The sequence below is a fragment of the Beta vulgaris genome, chromosome 5, assembly GCF_026745355.1.
Source record: "Beta vulgaris subsp. vulgaris cultivar EL10 chromosome 5, EL10.2, whole genome shotgun sequence".
NCBI classification, from domain to species: domain Eukaryota; kingdom Viridiplantae; phylum Streptophyta; class Magnoliopsida; order Caryophyllales; family Amaranthaceae; genus Beta; species Beta vulgaris.
Window position 1 is genome coordinate 4,454,652 of NC_079206.1, and position 19,198 is coordinate 4,473,849.

The window sequence follows — 19,198 nt, forward strand, 5'->3', positions numbered from 1 at the left end:
CTTAAAGACACCTCTTTTTTTTCAGATTTCCCAATATATTTATACACAGTAATACTTCCAAAATCACATTAAAAATCATTGTGCTATGCACTGTCTGCATACTATATCAGTATATATTAATACTACATATTATACTGGTAATTTAAACACTCATAATTAGCTTGCTTCAAGGAAAACATTTTCGAATAGATTGTCATTTGTAATTGTTTTTCAATTACATATTGTTCCTACAATATGTATGTCTGTCTACTCAATAACATGAAAGAAATGGTGCTCCTGAAATCCTGATGCTGGCATGTGTAGGACACGTGCTTGTGAGATGGCAGGTGGTAGTCATGCCCCTCTCTCGCATGTCTCTGTGACCATATGTTTCTTACATGTTTCCTTTTGTAGCAAAAGCTCTATGTCATATGCTATTATGCTCCCCGGTCCATCTAATTATATCTACGGCGTACTCTTTTCGATTTTCATTAGTTTACCTATTTTTTTAGCATATATGACGAGGCATTATTTTGAAACTTAAGATCTCTAATTATTAATAAGCAAATATTACAAAAAATTGATATTTGAATAATGCATATCAAGAGGAATTTAATAAGATTTCACATGATGATATTACTTTTCTTTAAGTACAAATTACAAGAAACAGTCGAAGTCATGTATATAAATAGTGTCGAAAGTCAAACACGAGTAAACTAATAAATATCGTGGAGTATTATATAAGAAAGCATGAAGATTGGCATTTAAAAGATCCAACATCCTCACTAGTTTTAGAGGAAATGCTTCTTCAAACGAGGAATGATTGAACCATCGTTATTGTCGTTGACGATCATAATAGTTTATAGATTTGTATACTAATGACTTAATGAGTTGATGTTCTAATCTTGACAACTCTTCACAATGCACAAGTATAAGAAATTATTATTAATTAATATTGTATAATCTTAACAAGTTACGCGGTTTTCAATATTCAAATGGTGGACATAATTATATAAGAGTTACGTGCTTGAAGCCTGTTATTGACTAATATTGGGTGCTTTAGTATTTATTTTTTGGCTTCATTCAAATTGTAAGATTTGACATTCATATCTATATTTGACTCTTATTTGATTTTTTATATGAAGACATTAATATATAACTATTTGCTCAAGTTAATTAGTCTAGTGTATGACGTTTATATTTTAGGAGTACATGGGAAATGATAAGGAAATTTTAATCCAAGTCATTAGTGCAGTTTGATTCGATAATTTTAAAGTTACAAGAAACATATCTTGCCAATAAGTCGTGTGCTAATTTATCGTCACTTAATAAAATACTTTTTTCAACATTATCACTTTTCTGTGCGCGTTTGTTGATTTAATTTTTTGATTTTAAATATATTTCATGATATATTTTTAAAAATTATATGATTGCATATTAATAAAATACTAATTGATACGAATCAATTAAGACATCATTTGACTATTTTTTTATTATTGAAAATAATTTAGAATATTCTTTTTAATGGTAAGTAATGTCAAGATCGCAAATGAGAAAGATAAAAAAAAAAAACTTAAGAGTGAGTATACATTTATAATTCTTGTAACTTGTTTTTCTCCCACCAAATTGTCAAAACAGTTATAGACATACTTAGCATAAGTTTTAACATACAACTTGATGTTTAAAACGTGTCTGTCATATATGGTAAAACCTTCTTTCTCCAATGTGAAATAAAGATAGAATATTTCACGCTATATTTTAAGGTTCCTTTACGTAAGAATTAGTAGATAATAATATGAACAATGACATAATTTTTTTTTTTTTACAAAATTGCAATAAATTATAATACCTTTACCACCTACCAAATAATCCTCAATGCATTGGTTACAAATATACCTTTCTGACTTATTTTAATGTCAAATTTTACAATCTTTTCAACATATGTAAAACAACATATTTTTCAAATAAGAACTTTGAAATTCTTTCCCCTAAAACTTAGGAATCCTTTTACATACTTCACAAGTAAAAAAAATTTATAGTCAAAAATATACATTTAAAGTTTTGTGGGATAACATACCACTTTTGCCCACAAACAAAGTGAGCATTATTGTAGTAACTAAAGAGTGCTAGTGTAATCTATCTATGCTTATATATTAAAAGACGTTCTTAAACAATAAATTGTGCCACATAGCGCTATCATTTAAAGTATTTACTTCATATACTTCACATACAATAATAAAAAAATAGAAAATGTATGGTATAAGACTCGATCTCATGAGATCAAGTCACTACTCACTATATTAAAATTTTCACCACTGAATTAAGCAATATTTAGGTGTTATAATTTTAAAGTAAAATATTAATAAATTAAAATTATAATTGACGAAAACATAACCCGAACCTAAAAATTAATTATTGGCGTAAACTAAAACGGAGGTCTCTTATCAACAATGACACACATGTGAATCCATACAGCTTAAAGAATGAAAAATTGGTATTACTATCAATAGCAATGTTTTGCCAACCACATGAAACTTAAACATGTATGCACTGGCTTTTTACATTTTGGCATTCGTCGTAAATCAAGATAATGCTTGAAAGCTCAGAAGAGCATATGATCGGAAAACACAAAACCATTAAAAAAACTCGTATTTTAAAAATGGAATTGTCAACGACTAATACGCCGTGTGATCAGTCTTCTTTAGACGGCAACATGTGATACTGTATGGCTTCTCTCTCTTTCCTTTAATACTCTGCCACGTGTCATCGTAACATGCCACCTAACTATAATTACATGGACTAATTAATTAATTAATTACACTATAACTATGACTATGACTATAATATATAAGTAGACATCCAATTATGTCAAGAGTCAACTCTTGGTTTTAAACTTGTCTAATGCCTAATGGGTTGTTTACTCTAGCACTCTACCAACTGTAAAAAGACTAAAATACCCTTACGCCGATCTTTATATTACAGTGAGTTTGGTCCTTGTGGCCTTGGGGGGATGGACGGTTTTGTAATTTCACTTCTAATTTATTGAGTTTTGGCTCCATCTTTCCCAACAATAAATCTCATGTTTGATAAGGCTTAAATAACCACCTCTTTTTAGCAAACTCTCTCCTATCAAAAAAAAAAAGTTCTTCTCTTGTGTATAGCTCAACTCAAATACACAACAAGTTTGATCATGGGTGTTCATACAATTAGTACAAGGATTCCAATCCTAATTTTGATCATCTTTCTCTCTTTTCATCTTTCGAGTTCTAGGCGAATCGCGAAAGAGACAAATAAACAAGTAGAAACACAGCCAAGTTCATGGCAGTATCTTGCAAATGCTCCTAAGGAATCAAGCAGAAATGACGATGAAGTTTACTGGAATTCGTTTCGGACCGTTCCAGGCGGTCCGAACCCTCTCCATAACTGATCAGCTATAGCCTGTTTAGCTACAAACAGAAGGTTGAAGATAGATATACTTTTTCTTTCATTTCATAGATAGTTCAATAGCATGAGTTTTGCTCTATTCTTTATTTTCTTTTCTCTCTATACAACCATAAATACTGTCATACAAACATACAATATAGTGTATTGTATCTATTATAATTAAGCTCATAGGAGTATATTAGAATGATTTTGGAATTTTTGTATCCTACAGAAATTTTCTGTCTTGTGTGTAATATTGCTTAGAGTTTTTTTTTTTTTGTTCCTTAGTCTTTAGCAAAACATCATGAATGTCAGAACAGAAGTTACAGAACCAGTATTCAGAAAAACAGCAAAGACATAATTTAATTTCTTTGGTTTTTTCCCTATTTTGTTTGACAATTTCCTACCTTCATATTTATTAATTGATTGTTTTATGGGAGGTATGGTGACTGCTGAGGTACAGGGTTGCAAACAGTTAATAATAATAATGATAATGATAACATATACTCGAAGAATATTTATAGTACATCTTCGTGTACTATGATCATAGTACACTTAAGACTATTTTTTCTAAATAAGTAAATGAGTAAATAAGCAAAATGTCCATTTGAGCAAATTTAGTGTCTAATGAGCATCTGAAGTTCTAATTTATTACAAAAATACTCCTGGGTGTACCATGCTCATGGTACTCCCGGGTGTACCATGAGTGAACTCCATATACTCCCGCTCCATTTCACAATACTTGCAACAGTTTTCATAAATAGGTGTTCTACAATAATTGCGACAATTTATATACATTTTTTTTTTGGTAGGAATTAAGATGATGATAAAGAAGGTACAAAAGACGATGGCTGGTAGTATTATGGGATATATATTACCGACATTAGAGAGTTCTTAGCATTAATAAATTCCACTAGTGTACAGAAAAGTCAGATGACAAGTAGATCATTATGATAGATAACTAAATTTTCCTGTTATGATCAACGTAGGACCGCCTTCTAGTACAACCATCTTTTGTAGCTTTCAGACGTACCGTTATTTTATATATTTACATGATATATATGTAATGTAATTGTTTAATTTGTAGAAATTTATGTGAGTTGTCCTACACTAGAGAAAGAGAAGAAAACGTACCACACTATAATTTAGAGGAGTTACGTAATCATGTTATAGCTAATTGATTTTAGTATGAAACTTGTTTTGGGCTTTTATGTGTATCAAACTCGCCTCTTCCAAGCAATACGACGAAAAAGGTTATGAATAGTGATAGGCAAAAGGGGGAGAGAAAAGCAAATTTATTACAAAATTAATATTTCTTTTATATTTTTTTGGACAATTTATAAGTCATACAAAAATGCTTTGAGAAGACTTTCTTAAAATTGGCTATATGCCAACTTTCAAGTCAACCAAAAGCTAAGATTGTTTGAAGAAAAATGGGCATATAGTTAAAGCTGTTAGTATCATATACTTTTTTTCAATGGTATTGAAACAGGAGTGACTCAACGCTTGATCATTAGTCCAGGCATTACAGCTTAACCTCTAATTGCAGAGTAATCTAATGGTTTAAATCACTGGTCCATTTTTTATGTAGGCTACATTTCTTCATGTTATATAGCTTATAACTGAAATATTATGAAAGATGATAATATTAAAGATGAAAGTAATCAGTTTTGGCATATGAAATGTATCATTGAACGCTTTACGAAATTGCGAAAATCAGTAAAAAATAAGAACAAAAGAAAAGAAATTGTTAAGGTACAAGGAATTAAGATCATGGTGTATATTCTGTGCATGAAAATGCTTCATAGCAGAACTTGCATTAAATTTCTTTTTAAGTTTCAAAACAATACAGTAATCAGACTGTGACTGACAAGAATGAAAACAGATCTGGTATGAAAAATTGAAGGGACCCCACTTCAAGAAGCCTGTTTTCTGTAGAACAGACCCACCGAAGAAAGCAACTTATACTACATTATATACGAATACTATCCATTACTAATTTCTTAAAATGTGACTGATAAGATATAGAGACTACTATTCACCAGGTACCTTTCCTGATTTGGCAATGAAGTAGGTTAAACGTCTTTCACTTGAACGAAAGAACAACCTGCAAGCATCCACGAGCTTTTCAATGCCACAAATCACAAAATAATATGGAGCTCAAAGTAAAGAGTCATCTTTGTAACTTTGCTCAGTGTGGGGCCGACAGCGTTCATATTTCATGTTTTAGCTAGCTAAATTTTAGTCAATCATAGGTTTTAGAAAAAAACAAGTCCAGACGTATAAGCGAAAGACAAGCTTTGAAGCTTACATAGGCCAGGGAGTGGAACATATCAAATGGAAGAGGAACTATTGTTTCAGTTCTTCGAATCAACTGTAAAGACGATGTTAAATGAGTGATAGAGAGCTGCCTGAAGCCATGAGCACTGGAAATAAAAAGAAAAACAGAAAGCATTACCAATAACATGTTAATTAACTATATAAATTACCATATAAACTGCCATTAACATAACCAGTGTCTGCTATACAACTTTATCAGCATACTGGCTGCGAATACAGCTTACCTACATAAGATCAGTGCCCACTGGGTCCACGAGAAAATGGAATGAAAGAATTTTCTGGCTCATTGGCAGCAATTTTGACTCCAATATCTGCTATTTCATAATTTGTTGAAGAAAATGATATGTTACTATAATTAATCATGTCATTCTTGAAACAATGCTATAAGATTTATTCCAGAGTATTATAACCTTTTAATGGAAACTGTAAACAAAAACATAGACAGTATTGTAGCGTTATGCCCTACTATTTTCTTTTAAATGCTTGTTGTTCTGCAAACATTATCACCATCTTCCACATCTGAATAGGGAAGGTCAACTACTCCAGGCATAAGGGAACCTCACAGTTTATAAGAAAAGAAGCAGTGTTTTTGTGGAATTTGATATACTGAAGATATATGGCCTTTACTTCACTAAAGATGAAGAAATTCTTCATCGTACAAACTGACATATATATATTATTTGGAGTATGCATACATTTGTTACCAATATCTACCAATATAAATAAGGGATAGATGTTCTTACATGTTTGTACTCTGAACTCTCCAAGAAGATCTTCTGAGCTTCAACTGCATATTAACAGAGAGCAATAATCAACTCCAGCTTCAAGTTTGCCAAATCAGAACTTCAGAAGCCACATAAAACATGGGAGAGAACTCACCAGAGCGAAATCGTATCACTATTGCATGAGTATACTCCTTGCTTTCAGGATTAAAATTGCTACCTGAAAAGAAAGCCGAGAGGTAAGCAGGCAAGTACTATGTATGTCTGTGAATTAGCTTGTGAAATAGGGAGTTCACTCATGCGTTCATGGAAGCCTTCTCTGTTGAAATGTTATGGCTTATCAGTAATTCCAGAGAAAAAACCCATGTTTCATTAAGCTTTTAGACTATACCTTGAGTCGACTGGACAATCAAGGATGGAAACTCAAAGGCCAAGTTTGCAAGAGAAGTTAATGCATCTGGTCCATTCAAGGCACTCTCATAAAACTTAATCAGAAGCACGAACTCCACCCCGTAGTTAAACTCCTGTTACCAAGGTCAATTTCTGTTAATGTAGCAATCACCACAGTAGTTTTAAGTAACCATCTAGGCAACACAAGTAATATTGAGTATTGACCACTTCAATTACAGTGTTCCCTCCACAATCCCCAGGTTCCGGTTTGGTAGTTGGTAATAAATGAATGTAATCGTGATGAGTTTGTGTAACTTTGCAAGCAAAATCTTTATGAGAAAGTCCATGATAACGCAATTCCATCTCCCTGTAAGTGCTATTCTTCACATATTTCAAATCCCACTCAACACCGCATCTCCAAGTTTATAGTGTTGAATGAGAATGAAACTAGAGTTGCATTAACATGGATCCTAGAAAATTACACAAACTCTATTACTGCCATTCAAATGGGCCATAAATGCATTACAGATTACGAGGAACTATGAATGGGAAAACAGCATCAAACACAAGTATTTAACGAACTAGAGCATAATTACTTAAATAGCCAACTCATTGTACATAAAACTATAAATCCAACCTCTCCTTTTCGAAATATGGCAAGGATATCATCTTCTACTTCTACTTCAAAATCCACATTTAGTAAGTCCTGCATAATTGCGACAGTCCCATGCAAGTTGCAGTTAGATACCTATGTTGAATGAACCATAAAGTACACAGACACAGCTAACACGTCTATAACAATGATGGAGTAAATTGGAATAATTATAGATAAGCTCTGAAATTTACATTGTGGCGCATACATGGCAGTAAGGTGCAACATGCTCCTTGAGAACACGCATATACAAAGCATTCTCATAAAATTTTGCGAGGTCTTCCTTTCTCTGGAAACGCATGAATACACCATGACTGTAATTTTCAGGATTTGGATCTGAGGTCCGGCCTACAGGAATAATTCGAAATGGTTTCCAAGTCATACAACTAGCAGATATTCATGTTGTAATGTTCAAACTTAACATTAACTAACATATAAAAAAGAGGGGTGCGAAAGATTTGGCAAGATATGCAATCCTTTGTTGGGACTTCGGGCCAGGGGGAAGGTGAGTTGTAAGCTACATTGCCTTCAAATAGTCTAGATAACAAATATTATACTCTAAGTTGTTCTATCATGATGCGTTTTTTAAATTTTTTGAAGGGGTATCATAATGCAATTTTTTTCTCATAAGAAAACCATCATATACTTTGGTGAATCAGGACAAGGAAAAATATAGTAATTACTAATTAGTCCCAAATGCCTCTAGATGGGACTCAAAAGTATTCAAAGAGAAAGTAAATCCCTCCTTGGAATTGATAATCAATTAACAGATAGCTAATTTTGACTTCTGAGGATAAAGCACCTGTCTACAAGCATGAAGTTCCAAAACTTTAAAATTTAATACTTTGTTCACCTAAAGATATAGCAATTATGCCAGCCATATGATATTGTGATGTATAAAGGTAGTCCAACATATCCTTTTCTTGCTCTTCAGATAAATCTTCTTTTGCTCTCAGTAAACATATATGTTCAACAACTTTCCTGCAACACAACAACAGAGACATTAAGCACATAAACTGGATCCATAAACCCTATGGGTCAAGACAAGCAAAGAAATATGACAATATGGGCAATGCAACTGAAGAAAGGTTAGTATCTTATAGCATTCTCAAGCCTCTTAATCTTATCTCACTGTTTTACTGTAACAGTCAGAATGACCTTTTGATCACAGATTTCCACCTTGTTAATAAGCAATGCCTCGAGAAATATTTCGAGCTCTCCATTGCAGATGATGATTTTTCTAACAAGCCCACCTTATCTAAGGACTGATTACCCCCGTGGGAAATCACATCGAATATATATCTCAACTACTTCAGCTTTCTGTCTCAATAGATTAATGATTAATCCCATCATTCAACTAAATATTTAGAGAGAAGTGACAAGAACCACAAAAAAAGGAAGCCATTCCCGTGACTCCAATTTAATAGAAATCATTACTTGCAAGATCCTTGCTAGAGCGACTTTTATCTCTTGAAAATAACATAGACTTCAAGAGATTGAGGATGTTTTTCCGAACTTTGAAAGAAAAAAAATGTTCTTTAACAACTCAAGCCTCTTTCTCTCAATCTCCTCTCCTCTCCTCTCCTCTCAATTCTCATTCACTCCTATCCTCCATTGACTTTCTATTCCATTCTTCCTTGTCGGCTTTCCGATATCTTCTTTGTCTCCTCCAATTGAGATTGTAGTGGGCTAACAAATTTTATATATGACTTATGAGTGCTGAATGCTAATCAGTGTTGCCTAATTCCTTAAATCCCCGTGCAATGCAATCTTAAAAAAGGCAAATTGGTATATGCAAGTGGTATAAATCCGGGTTAATGTAACAATATTAGGTAGCAATCGCGCTCTCATACCCATTTCTTTTACCACATTGATTGACAAAATGTTCCATCCTATGCTCTTTCTTGTATACAGAAACAAGATAAAAAATGAACTCCCATCCACAAACCAAACAAGGGGAGAAACTATCTTATCAAAAACTTCTTCTTTTGAAGTGACAATCTTACTTAAAACTTGTTTATAGATGAAATATACTTATGTTATAGATTTCTAATGTTCAACCAAACACAAACCCTAGAATTCTTCATTGTTCTTCCCATTCAAGACTTATGATTATTAAATAAGTAACCCTAAAACCCATATTAAGATGAAAAATTAAATGCAAGGGGGAAAACACCCACCTTTTTCTTTCCACATTATAATTTGAATTCTGTGATGAAGAAGCTAAACATAGAGCACTTTTTCTCCTTTCACCCCAAAACTTGATTTCTAGAGCTGCATTCAGAATTAAGAATTAGTAACGGTAACAAACTGACATAAATCGTGAATCAATCCAGTAATTTCATAATAAGAAAAAGAATCAATCTTTTGCTATTTCAGTATAAAATTTAGTGTCAATTTTACTAGTTCTTCAATTAATTAACATAATATTTAGAGCAATTATAAGAGATTTTCCAAAGATGACGACTAAGAATGTTACTCACAGTAAGAGTTGCGCGAGTGTTTCCCAAGGGAGAGACGTGGAATAGCAAGCGCGTTGGAGAAGCAAATGAGTGGACTGCACACTGCCATGGCTTTGGCGCCTTAATCCTGCAGCCCGCAAATAACACCAATGAGGCAATGTACAATGGCATGAGAAAACACTCGAAAGATATACTCCCTCTAGCGTACTTCTTCCCGTCTTTATTAGTTTATCGATTTCTTTTGTGTAGAATTTTAGGAGAAATAATGTTATGGATGGTAGAAAAAAGGAGAAACTATTATTTTATATTAAATGTATTGTGATGAAACGTTAGTAGTCCGATTTCAAAAATAGAAATGAAAAAAATGGGTAAACTAATAAGAGACATCCAAAAAGGATTACCGGTAAACTAATAAAAACTGGAGGAAGTATAATAGTGCTTAGTTCTCTTCGTATGATCAACTTTTAAAATCTTTGAACAAATTATTCTCATTAATATACTAAAAAAAAATACTCATGTAATATCTTGTTATGTTCACCTCAATGTGTACTTTCATAATATCAACTTTTTACATTTTTTATTTAAATGGGACTTAAGATATTAAAGGTCAGAGGTATATCATGTAGACCGCGCAAAACGAAAATAAGCACTATATTACGGGACGGAGAGAGTACTATCTAAGTATAAAATATCCACTACACTCGACGCATATATATTCCTCAAAGCTTTTTCCATATCTTTGTTTTCAGTTACATTTTTCATTTCTTTAGGGGATTTTGTCGACCATATACTTACTCCATTCTATTTTAAATGCAGCATATATAGGCATTTGGCATGGATATTTAGGAGAGGAGAGTAATTATGAAAAGAGAAACAAAGAGAAGTAAGTATCAAATAAAGTAACGTTTCATTTATCTTGAAACGATCTAAAATGATAAGTGTGAAGTATTATTAATTTATAAGTAAAAAACATTAAAGTATTGGAGAAGAGAGAAAAGTGGAGTAGGATGGTTTGTGGTAGGTTAATAAAAGAGTTGGCAGGCCAAATAAAGTAGAAAAGTGAGTAAATGCAATATGACATATTATCATAAATAGATAAAATTAAAATGTAACATTTAAATAGAAACGGTCTAAAAAAGAAAGTGTAACAATTTTTCAAATGAAGGTAGTATGTAAATATCATTTTTTTTGATAGATAAGAAAAGATTACAATTAAGAGACCCTTCTTTCGAGGGAAGCACCTAGTTTATCATTTTAAATAATTGAGAGGAGTTGCGGGCTATTGTTAGTATTTATATACATAAAAGAGTTTATAAGATGTCCTATATCAGCTATCCAGTAAGTTGCTCTATTTCCTTCGCGGTATACGTGATTAATTTAAATGTTGAAGAATCAAATTGATGTCTTTGATGATGTTTTGAATTTTCCAATCCATGGAGTGTTGCAATTCCAATAGCCTTTAATAAAGTTAATCACTTGTAAATTATCATCACCTTCAATTATAATTCTTGAGATGCTTTGCCTTATTGCAACAATTGGAGACCTTTGTGGAGTGTTAATTTTTTCATAAGGTGTGCCCGCGTGTTCTAGCGCCTAGCAATGTGTACCTTGTCGTGCAGCCCATTGTGAGGCTTTGTGGCTGTTTGTTGGTTGTTTTTGTCGCTTATTGATGTTTCCTTCTCATACTAGGTTTCCTAATTAACATCTCAAGTATAATTATATTTGAAGCTGTTATTATTTTACTATACGAAGCGAAATTTTTTATTAGATTTAGAGAAGCTAGAGAACCATAGAGAAAAATTAGAAAGCTTCTAGAAAGATTAAGAAATCGCCTTATATCATCATTTCATATTCAAAATCCCTAACGTGTTGTTCGTTGGTTTTCCCCTATTGAATGATTTCCACGTCAAATTTTGCGTGTTCTTTATTGCTTTAATTCCTTTTTTGCATAACACTATAATATAAGATTTGATTTTGTAGTAGTGGTTCTGATCATAGGGAGGAGATGAGAATCATAAACTTTCACGAAATCTATTTCATTTCGATGCAAATGATGTATTACCATATTACATAATCACAATTCCTACTCAAAGTAATCACAACAACCAAAAAGAAGAAAAGAAAATGCCATATATTAGATCTCATAAGATAATTAAATGCACATATAATAAAGAATTAATTATCCAAATAGGAGAACTTTAATGTAGTCAAATGTACAATTATTTCCTTGAGAATAATCATGTTTACAAAGTGGACATCGACGATCATGGTTGGAAAACCATTGTGCAATGCAATGAGAGTGAAAGTTATGCCTGCATGTTGGAAGTACTCGAAGCAATTCTCCATCTTCGAAAGGGTAAATGCAAATAGCACAATCTTCATTAATAAACTCTGCTTGTCTATCAACAAAATATATATCTAAAGGAAACCTCCTATATATTTTTTTAGGTAATCTTTGTTGGACATATTTTTTGGATATTATCTGATTACAACGAATATTAGTACGAAGTAATAAGATTAACATAACAATAACTACAATAATTATAGCGTAAGCCAGGTTTAGGTGCTTGGCCCAAAAAGAGGCAAAAGGTATATGTACTTTTACTTCTCCATAGACTGTTGGCAAAGTCGCAAGTCCCCTGAATCATGCACAGAGCTTAGTCAGTTTAGAAATTCACATAGACATGATCAAATTTACACAAACTGTTAAGCTTAACTTTCTTTTTTACATATATATTTTCTCCGTTTTTTTTAATATTTGCAACACGTTATTTTTCGTGTTTACCACAACACAACTTTGACCTTAATCTAAAAATAAAAATGTAACATTTTTAAATTATAGATTGAGACTAATCCAATAACATTTTGAATTATATATAACAATTATTTTTCTATTAGTAAAACATATTGTGATATAATTAATGAATCATGCAATAATAAAAGTTTTGTAATATTAAACTCGAGAGAAGCATATATTTAACAATATTTTAGAAAATTAAATTTACTATTCCCTCCATCTCATAATATAAGTCTTGTTTATGTTTTTACACAAGAATTAAGGTAAAGTAGAATCTTGTTTTATTTTAATAAAAAGATTCATTTTTATTGGGGAACACCTATTTATTTTTTCTTTTTAACAAAAAATAAAAACTGAACATTAATGTTGCAAGGTTTAATGTGTAGAAGAGTTCAACGGGGTAAAAGATTCCATTTTATCCATAATAATAAGGACTTTTTGGAAATTAAATTATTTTCATAAGGGTATTTTGAGTTTAATTATTGATTGAAATAAATAGAAACAAGACTTATATTATGAGATGGAGGAAATATTTTGGGAATATGCTAGAAATGTGAGTCGTTTTCACTTTTCAGCGGAGGTAGCTTGATATTCTCGAACAACTATGATCCTCAAATTTAGTACTCCGCTTGGGAAGATATGAATATAATACGTGGGTATTTTAATTCCTTAGCGAATTATATCATTTCAATGCGGAATTATTTTAAGGAAAATGATATACATAGCCCTTAGGGCTATGTATAAGGTACTTAAAATGGAAATAAAATATTGAATCAAGCATTTATTACCTCAATTGATGTGAAAATGTATCTTGAATTCTTAAACTATTTTCATTTAAAGAAATGTATTTAATGCTTATATGTAGCTCTTATTTTAATTATTGGTTGCTTCCGGTAATCTTAATACTCCCTCCGTTTTTTTTTAGATGTAACATTGGACTTTTCACATTTGCCGAGACACAACTTTGACCGATAATATCTCCAATTGTATAAAAGTAAAAATTATAAAAAATATATATTTGGAAAGTGTATACCGTGACGAATCAAACAAGATCCCACATGACTATATTTTTTCTTATGTATAAATAACAATTAGTGGTCAAAGTGTATTGGATGCATAGTGCCCAAAGTCAATATGTTACATCTAAAAAAAACGGAGGGAGTATTGATTATAAGCAACCTTAGCTTAGCTTTCCATGATAGTTATATGGTACCCTATTGCTAAGCTAAGAATGGCATAACATAACAATTAATATCAATTAATATTCGATAGTAAACCAAGCTAAGATGAGGCTGTCTATCTAGGAAGTAAAGAAGACTGATGAGCAATTTATTCATTATCAGGTGATCAATAACATAAATTTTGCAAATAATAAAATACTAATACACATAAAAGTACGTACCTTCATGACATGATCCTTATTCAATAGACTATAAAGGTGCAAAAATTATTAAAAGAGATGGATCTAATTTTAATATAAAAGTAGATCTAATTACTAAACGGATTAAACTAATCATTGAAATAAATTAAACTAGTCACTTTTGAGTTTATTCTCTTTTTATTATCATTACCTAATTTTAAATTAAAAATAGGTAGTACTCCCTCCGTTTCCTAAAGATCTTCATTGTTACTGTTCCTACAGATTCCAAGGAGAATCCATTTGTGTGGGGTGTGGGTGGGTAAAGTAAGAGAGAGAAAGGGGTTAAGATAAATAAACAAATATAAAGGGGTTAAAATAGGAGAGAGAAAAGGAGTAAAATTGAATTAATAATGTAATGGTGGACCATATGATAGGGACATGAGAGGGTAAAAAGGGGAAAATATTTTCCAAATAAGGAATAAAGTAAAAGAGGGAAGATCTTTTGGAAACGCACTTAAATAGAAAGAGGAAAGATTTTTAGGAAACGGAGGGAGTATATACAAACTCATAAAAGTATTAGTTCATACAAATTAGGTCGGTTTGTAAACAATCAATTTGCTCTGTCACAATTGTTTGATCATTTTAATACTCATTTGCTAAATCACGCCCTAGAATTTCCCGGTAACGCCCTGTATTTATATAAAATACCGTATTTTTGTATTTTTCATTTTTTTTTCATTTTCTCCTGTTTCCTTACTTCCCCTTCTTCTTCCACACCACCATCACCTTCACACCCCCCTCCACCACCACCACTACCACCTCCCATAATTTTTTTTTTTGAAAAAAAAGAGGGGAAAATATATATACTTCTATAAAACTAAATACACTTCTCTCAATTCTCAAACTCCCCATCCACCAAACTTTCCGGCGAGAAAAAAAATGTCAATCCACCACTTTCTCTCTCCTCACACCCACAAAAACCCCACCTTTCAAAACCCTCAATCTATCTCCGTCCTTCAATTTTATCCGTCAAATCAGAACAACCCACCTCCCTCTCGCCATCGCCGTTGACGGAGCTCTGACGACTGTATCTCCGATTAGTCCAGAATCTTCCATAGAAGTTGACTGTGTAAGTTCATCAGAGATGAAGGAAAATGGGTTTCGTAGCACGCGTAGCCCCACACCCTCTTCTCCTCTGTTTTTTTTTTCTTTTACAGTGATTTTTTTTTTTAAAAAATAGGTAGGCGTCCATGGTGGACACCTACCTATTTTTTTAAAAAAAAATTCAGAAAAAGGGGGGCGCCTACCAAGGACGCCTCCACCGGTGGTGGGGAGTCCTTGGTGGGCTCCCCTTTTTTTAAAAAAAAATAAAAATTAAGAAAAAAACAGAGGAGAGAAGAAATAAAACAATGGTGGTACATTTACTTGACAAACGGTGGTGGTATGTGTGGGATACGGTGGCGGCGGCGGTGGCGGTGGTGGTGAGAGTTGTGGTGTGGTGGGAACGTTTGCAATTGGAGAAGGTGGGTTGGGGAAGTGAAGGGAGATAGGGAGGGAAAGAAAAGAGAGAAAAAAAATGGAATTATAAATACATAGTATAAAAATACTGTATTTAGGGCATTAGTAGGAAATACTAGGGCGTTAAATAGCAAAGCCCTTTTAATATTGACTGCTTTTTTTGGCAAACTCAACATTGGTTATAGCCTTATAGGCAACTTAGATATCCATGATAATTATACGACACCCTTTGTTAAGAATGACACCCTTTATTAAGAATGGCACCGTTAAGAATTACTCCCTCTGTATCTTTTTTTTTTCTCACTTAGAATATCGACACTATTCACAATTAGAGAGAATCTTTTAGATTTTTCTCAATATATAAGACAAAATATAGTCATGTGGGATCTTGTTTGATTCGTCTCAACGAGTACTTTATTAATATTCAATTAATATAATTTTTACTATTATGTAATGAAAGAAATTTAATGTAGAATAAGCGCATTGGCAAACGTGCAAAGTCAAAGTAGGAAAGATAAAAAAATACAGAGGGAGTACGCTACAAAGATTAACATAATATACATAATAAAATGGCAATAAATTTCAAAGCACATTGACAAAATCAATATATATCAAAAATTCAACATAATCCCAAACTTTATTTGGTCTTTTAAATCTCAGTTGAATCATGCATGAGCTAGTTCACATCAATGTGATCAATCGGTCAATATATATGGAATAACGAATTTATATTCATGCATACAAATATTTCTATATGATACGTACGCCTCCATTTCCTTTTTCTAAAATAAATTGGGAAGAGAATAAACAAGCTAACATATAATTATAAGTACATAACAATCTATACAAATCATGGTCAATACACAAAACAGCACCATACAAAAGAATATTTTCCAATGATTTAAAATAAATCTGCATTAAACTAATTACTCACCAGATTATCAGCAATATCAGCATCGATGATTAGTCCTAAGTATGTCGAAAAGCAATGACTCATCCGAAGATGTAGTGCCGGAAAAATGCCCGGAAAGTTTAATAGGCAGTAGAACGAGTTATGCCGTGGATGAATTAAGAAGGGTATATTGCTGAATGCCGGTGCATAATAGGAGAAGATAGATAGAGGATATGGTATTTGTATCGAAGATAAATGATACTCCCTCTGTATTTTTTTATCTTTCTCACTTAAAATCTCGACACTATTCACAATTAGAGAGAATCTTTTAGATTTTTCTCAATATATAAGAAAAAATATAGTCATGTGGGGTCTCTTTTGATTCGTCTCAATGAGTACTTTATTAATATTCAATTATTATAATTTTTACTAATATGTAATGAAAGATATTTAATGTAGAATAAGTGCATTGGCAAACGTGCAAAGTCAAAGTAGGAAAGATAAAAAAATACAGAGGGAGTAATTCTTAATTATCTTTAGTTATCTAAGGGTTGTTATACTTAGGATATTATTATCTGCAGCGATATATAACAATATATAAGATAAAGATAATTAATAGATAATTTCTTATTAATATATAATGAAAAATATTTAAATTCAAAAATATGCATATAACGACGTATACATAAAATTTAGAATGATAAAAAGACAGAGAAGACTTCACACACTATACTTAAAAAACCCTTAAGTTACCATCATTTCATTAAAATGATGGTACCTAAACATTCCCTCACATAATTTACATTAATCAATTAATCTATGAAGTTAAATTATATAATTCAAAAAAAGCACTACTGAAAGATAGTTATCGAACTCTCAAATTATATTGAAATTAGACACTTTAAAGAAGACAATGGAGGGAAGACTTTGAGGGGATGGATTCTGTGACCTATCTTAACCTTTGGACCTGATATCATTTACACTTTGTTTGGTATTTTTATTAGTAAAGGAAGGAAAAGAAAGGAAGGGCAAGGAAAAGAAGGTAATTGTAATTTTCAATGTTTGGTATAATTGGTGAATTTAAGAGAAATCACATGTTTGGATGTCATTAGTAAAGGACACGAAAGGAAAGAAATAAGGAAAACATTGTTAAAAAGCTTGTTAGATTTCTTTCCAGTCAAATTCCTCCGATTTTAGGAGGAAAGGAAAGCAAGGATTTGATAGTATTTTTTTCCTTCCACTTTCTATCTCTCTTATTTTCTTTTACCAAACACGATAAAGTTTGTTTTTACTTTTTCTTTTTTTTCTTTTCCATCCAAATCTTTCCTACCAAACAAAGCCTTAAGTTGCAAAATCTTGTAACCAATCTCAACATTATTGCATCCTTTAATGCAAGGGTGGTTCTTGACCCATGCAATCTGAACAATGGGATATGACCCCCAAAATACAGGGCTTTGAAAAATATTTGTTTTAATTGTTTGAAGCAAAATTGAAGACAAAGGAAAAATATTTGGATTAGTGGTAAAATTGTAATGGAAGAAATAAGGAGAACATGGGTTCAACTTTTGTAACCACAAAATTTATTAAAGTTTTGTTGTTTGAATTTTTTAGAAAGTATTCCCCATTTGCCTATTATAAATATGCGTCCCAAAATTCAGCGTTTAGTGAGATGTTGTATCATCATACTCCTCTTTTATTTACAAAATAATATTTATAAGTTTATAAATGTTTGAGATGTAGAAATTATCCTTATAGACATGAAAAGAGAGGAAGCAGAACTATTGATTCAATCTCAAATTAAGGGCCCAATTGTAAGAAAAAGGACCGGGCCTCAATTACATTTACACCGCCCCTGCTTCATAGTTTTAGCCTATCACATATTAACCCTTAGGCCAATCACTCAATTAATAAATAAAAAATTCACATGAGTGAATTTATAATCCATTTATCTATCCGTAGGCCGTGAGATAAATAAAGAATAAAGTAGAAGAATTTCAAATTCAATATTCAATACGATAAAGAAAAACACAAAAGTTGTACCAATTTAAAAATACAGATCTCCAAAACTGTTACAAACATATTTTATTTAATGTCAATAACTCTTACTATTGTTTATAATAAAAAAAAAATATTATCGTAATAGTGAATTCTAGGCATTAAAATACCTACTTTTTATGACAAGTCACAAGTGTGAATGACTTTTGTGCAAATTAAGAGTTGCACACATAGGAATGTGAGATTCATAATCACCATTATGCACCAATGAATCACATCTAACTTAGTTGGTAAAGTATTATAAAGACTGTCTAAAAATTAGGACGAATCCCGTCGCTTTCTAACACCCAAAAGAAAGGTGATTTCATTCAGTTTAGTAAATTAGTTCAGTTCAGTTTCTCTCAATATAAAAACGAGAGGTGATTTCGTATTTTACCCACGAGAAAAATTGCTAATGGCCAAAAATTTGCACTAGATCTGCGCGAGTGCGCATAGATCCGCAAGAAGAACTAGTCGAATGAGTTATGAGGTGACATAATAGTTGATGTGCAAAAAGAGAAGAAAAGCCAATCAAACAGAAAAAAAAACTACAATCTCAAAGTACACGTGTACATTTTAATCCAATCTGCTTTATTGACCTTCCTCACTATATAATATTTATCGGATTA

The 19,198-nt window shown here is 31.9% G+C and overlaps 1 protein-coding gene across 4 annotated transcripts; it reads right to left on the reverse strand.

Annotated features, from left to right (window-relative positions):
- Window positions 1-5,181: 5,181 nt before the first annotated feature.
- LOC104892308 (hypothetical protein) lies at window positions 5,182-10,143 on the reverse strand. Of its 4 annotated transcripts, none has more exons than XM_010678202.4 (11): window positions 9,990-10,143; window positions 9,687-9,780; window positions 8,360-8,487; window positions 7,715-7,854; window positions 7,492-7,560; window positions 6,856-6,988; window positions 6,622-6,684; window positions 6,486-6,529; window positions 5,971-6,053; window positions 5,714-5,828; window positions 5,182-5,509 (listed from the first exon to the last, which is right to left on the reverse strand). In XM_010678202.4, exons 1-11 carry the CDS (start codon window positions 10,075-10,077, stop codon window positions 5,489-5,491), a joined length of 978 nt encoding a protein of 325 aa, XP_010676504.2. In that variant the 5' UTR covers window positions 10,078-10,143; the 3' UTR covers window positions 5,182-5,488. The 4 variants fall into 4 exon arrangements, with proteins under 4 accessions (XP_010676504.2, XP_048501105.1, XP_048501106.1 ...); XM_048645148.2 differs by having other exon boundaries at window positions 5,971-6,056; XM_048645149.2 differs by having other exon boundaries at window positions 5,486-5,509; window positions 5,967-6,056.
- Window positions 10,144-19,198: the final 9,055 nt, after the last annotated feature.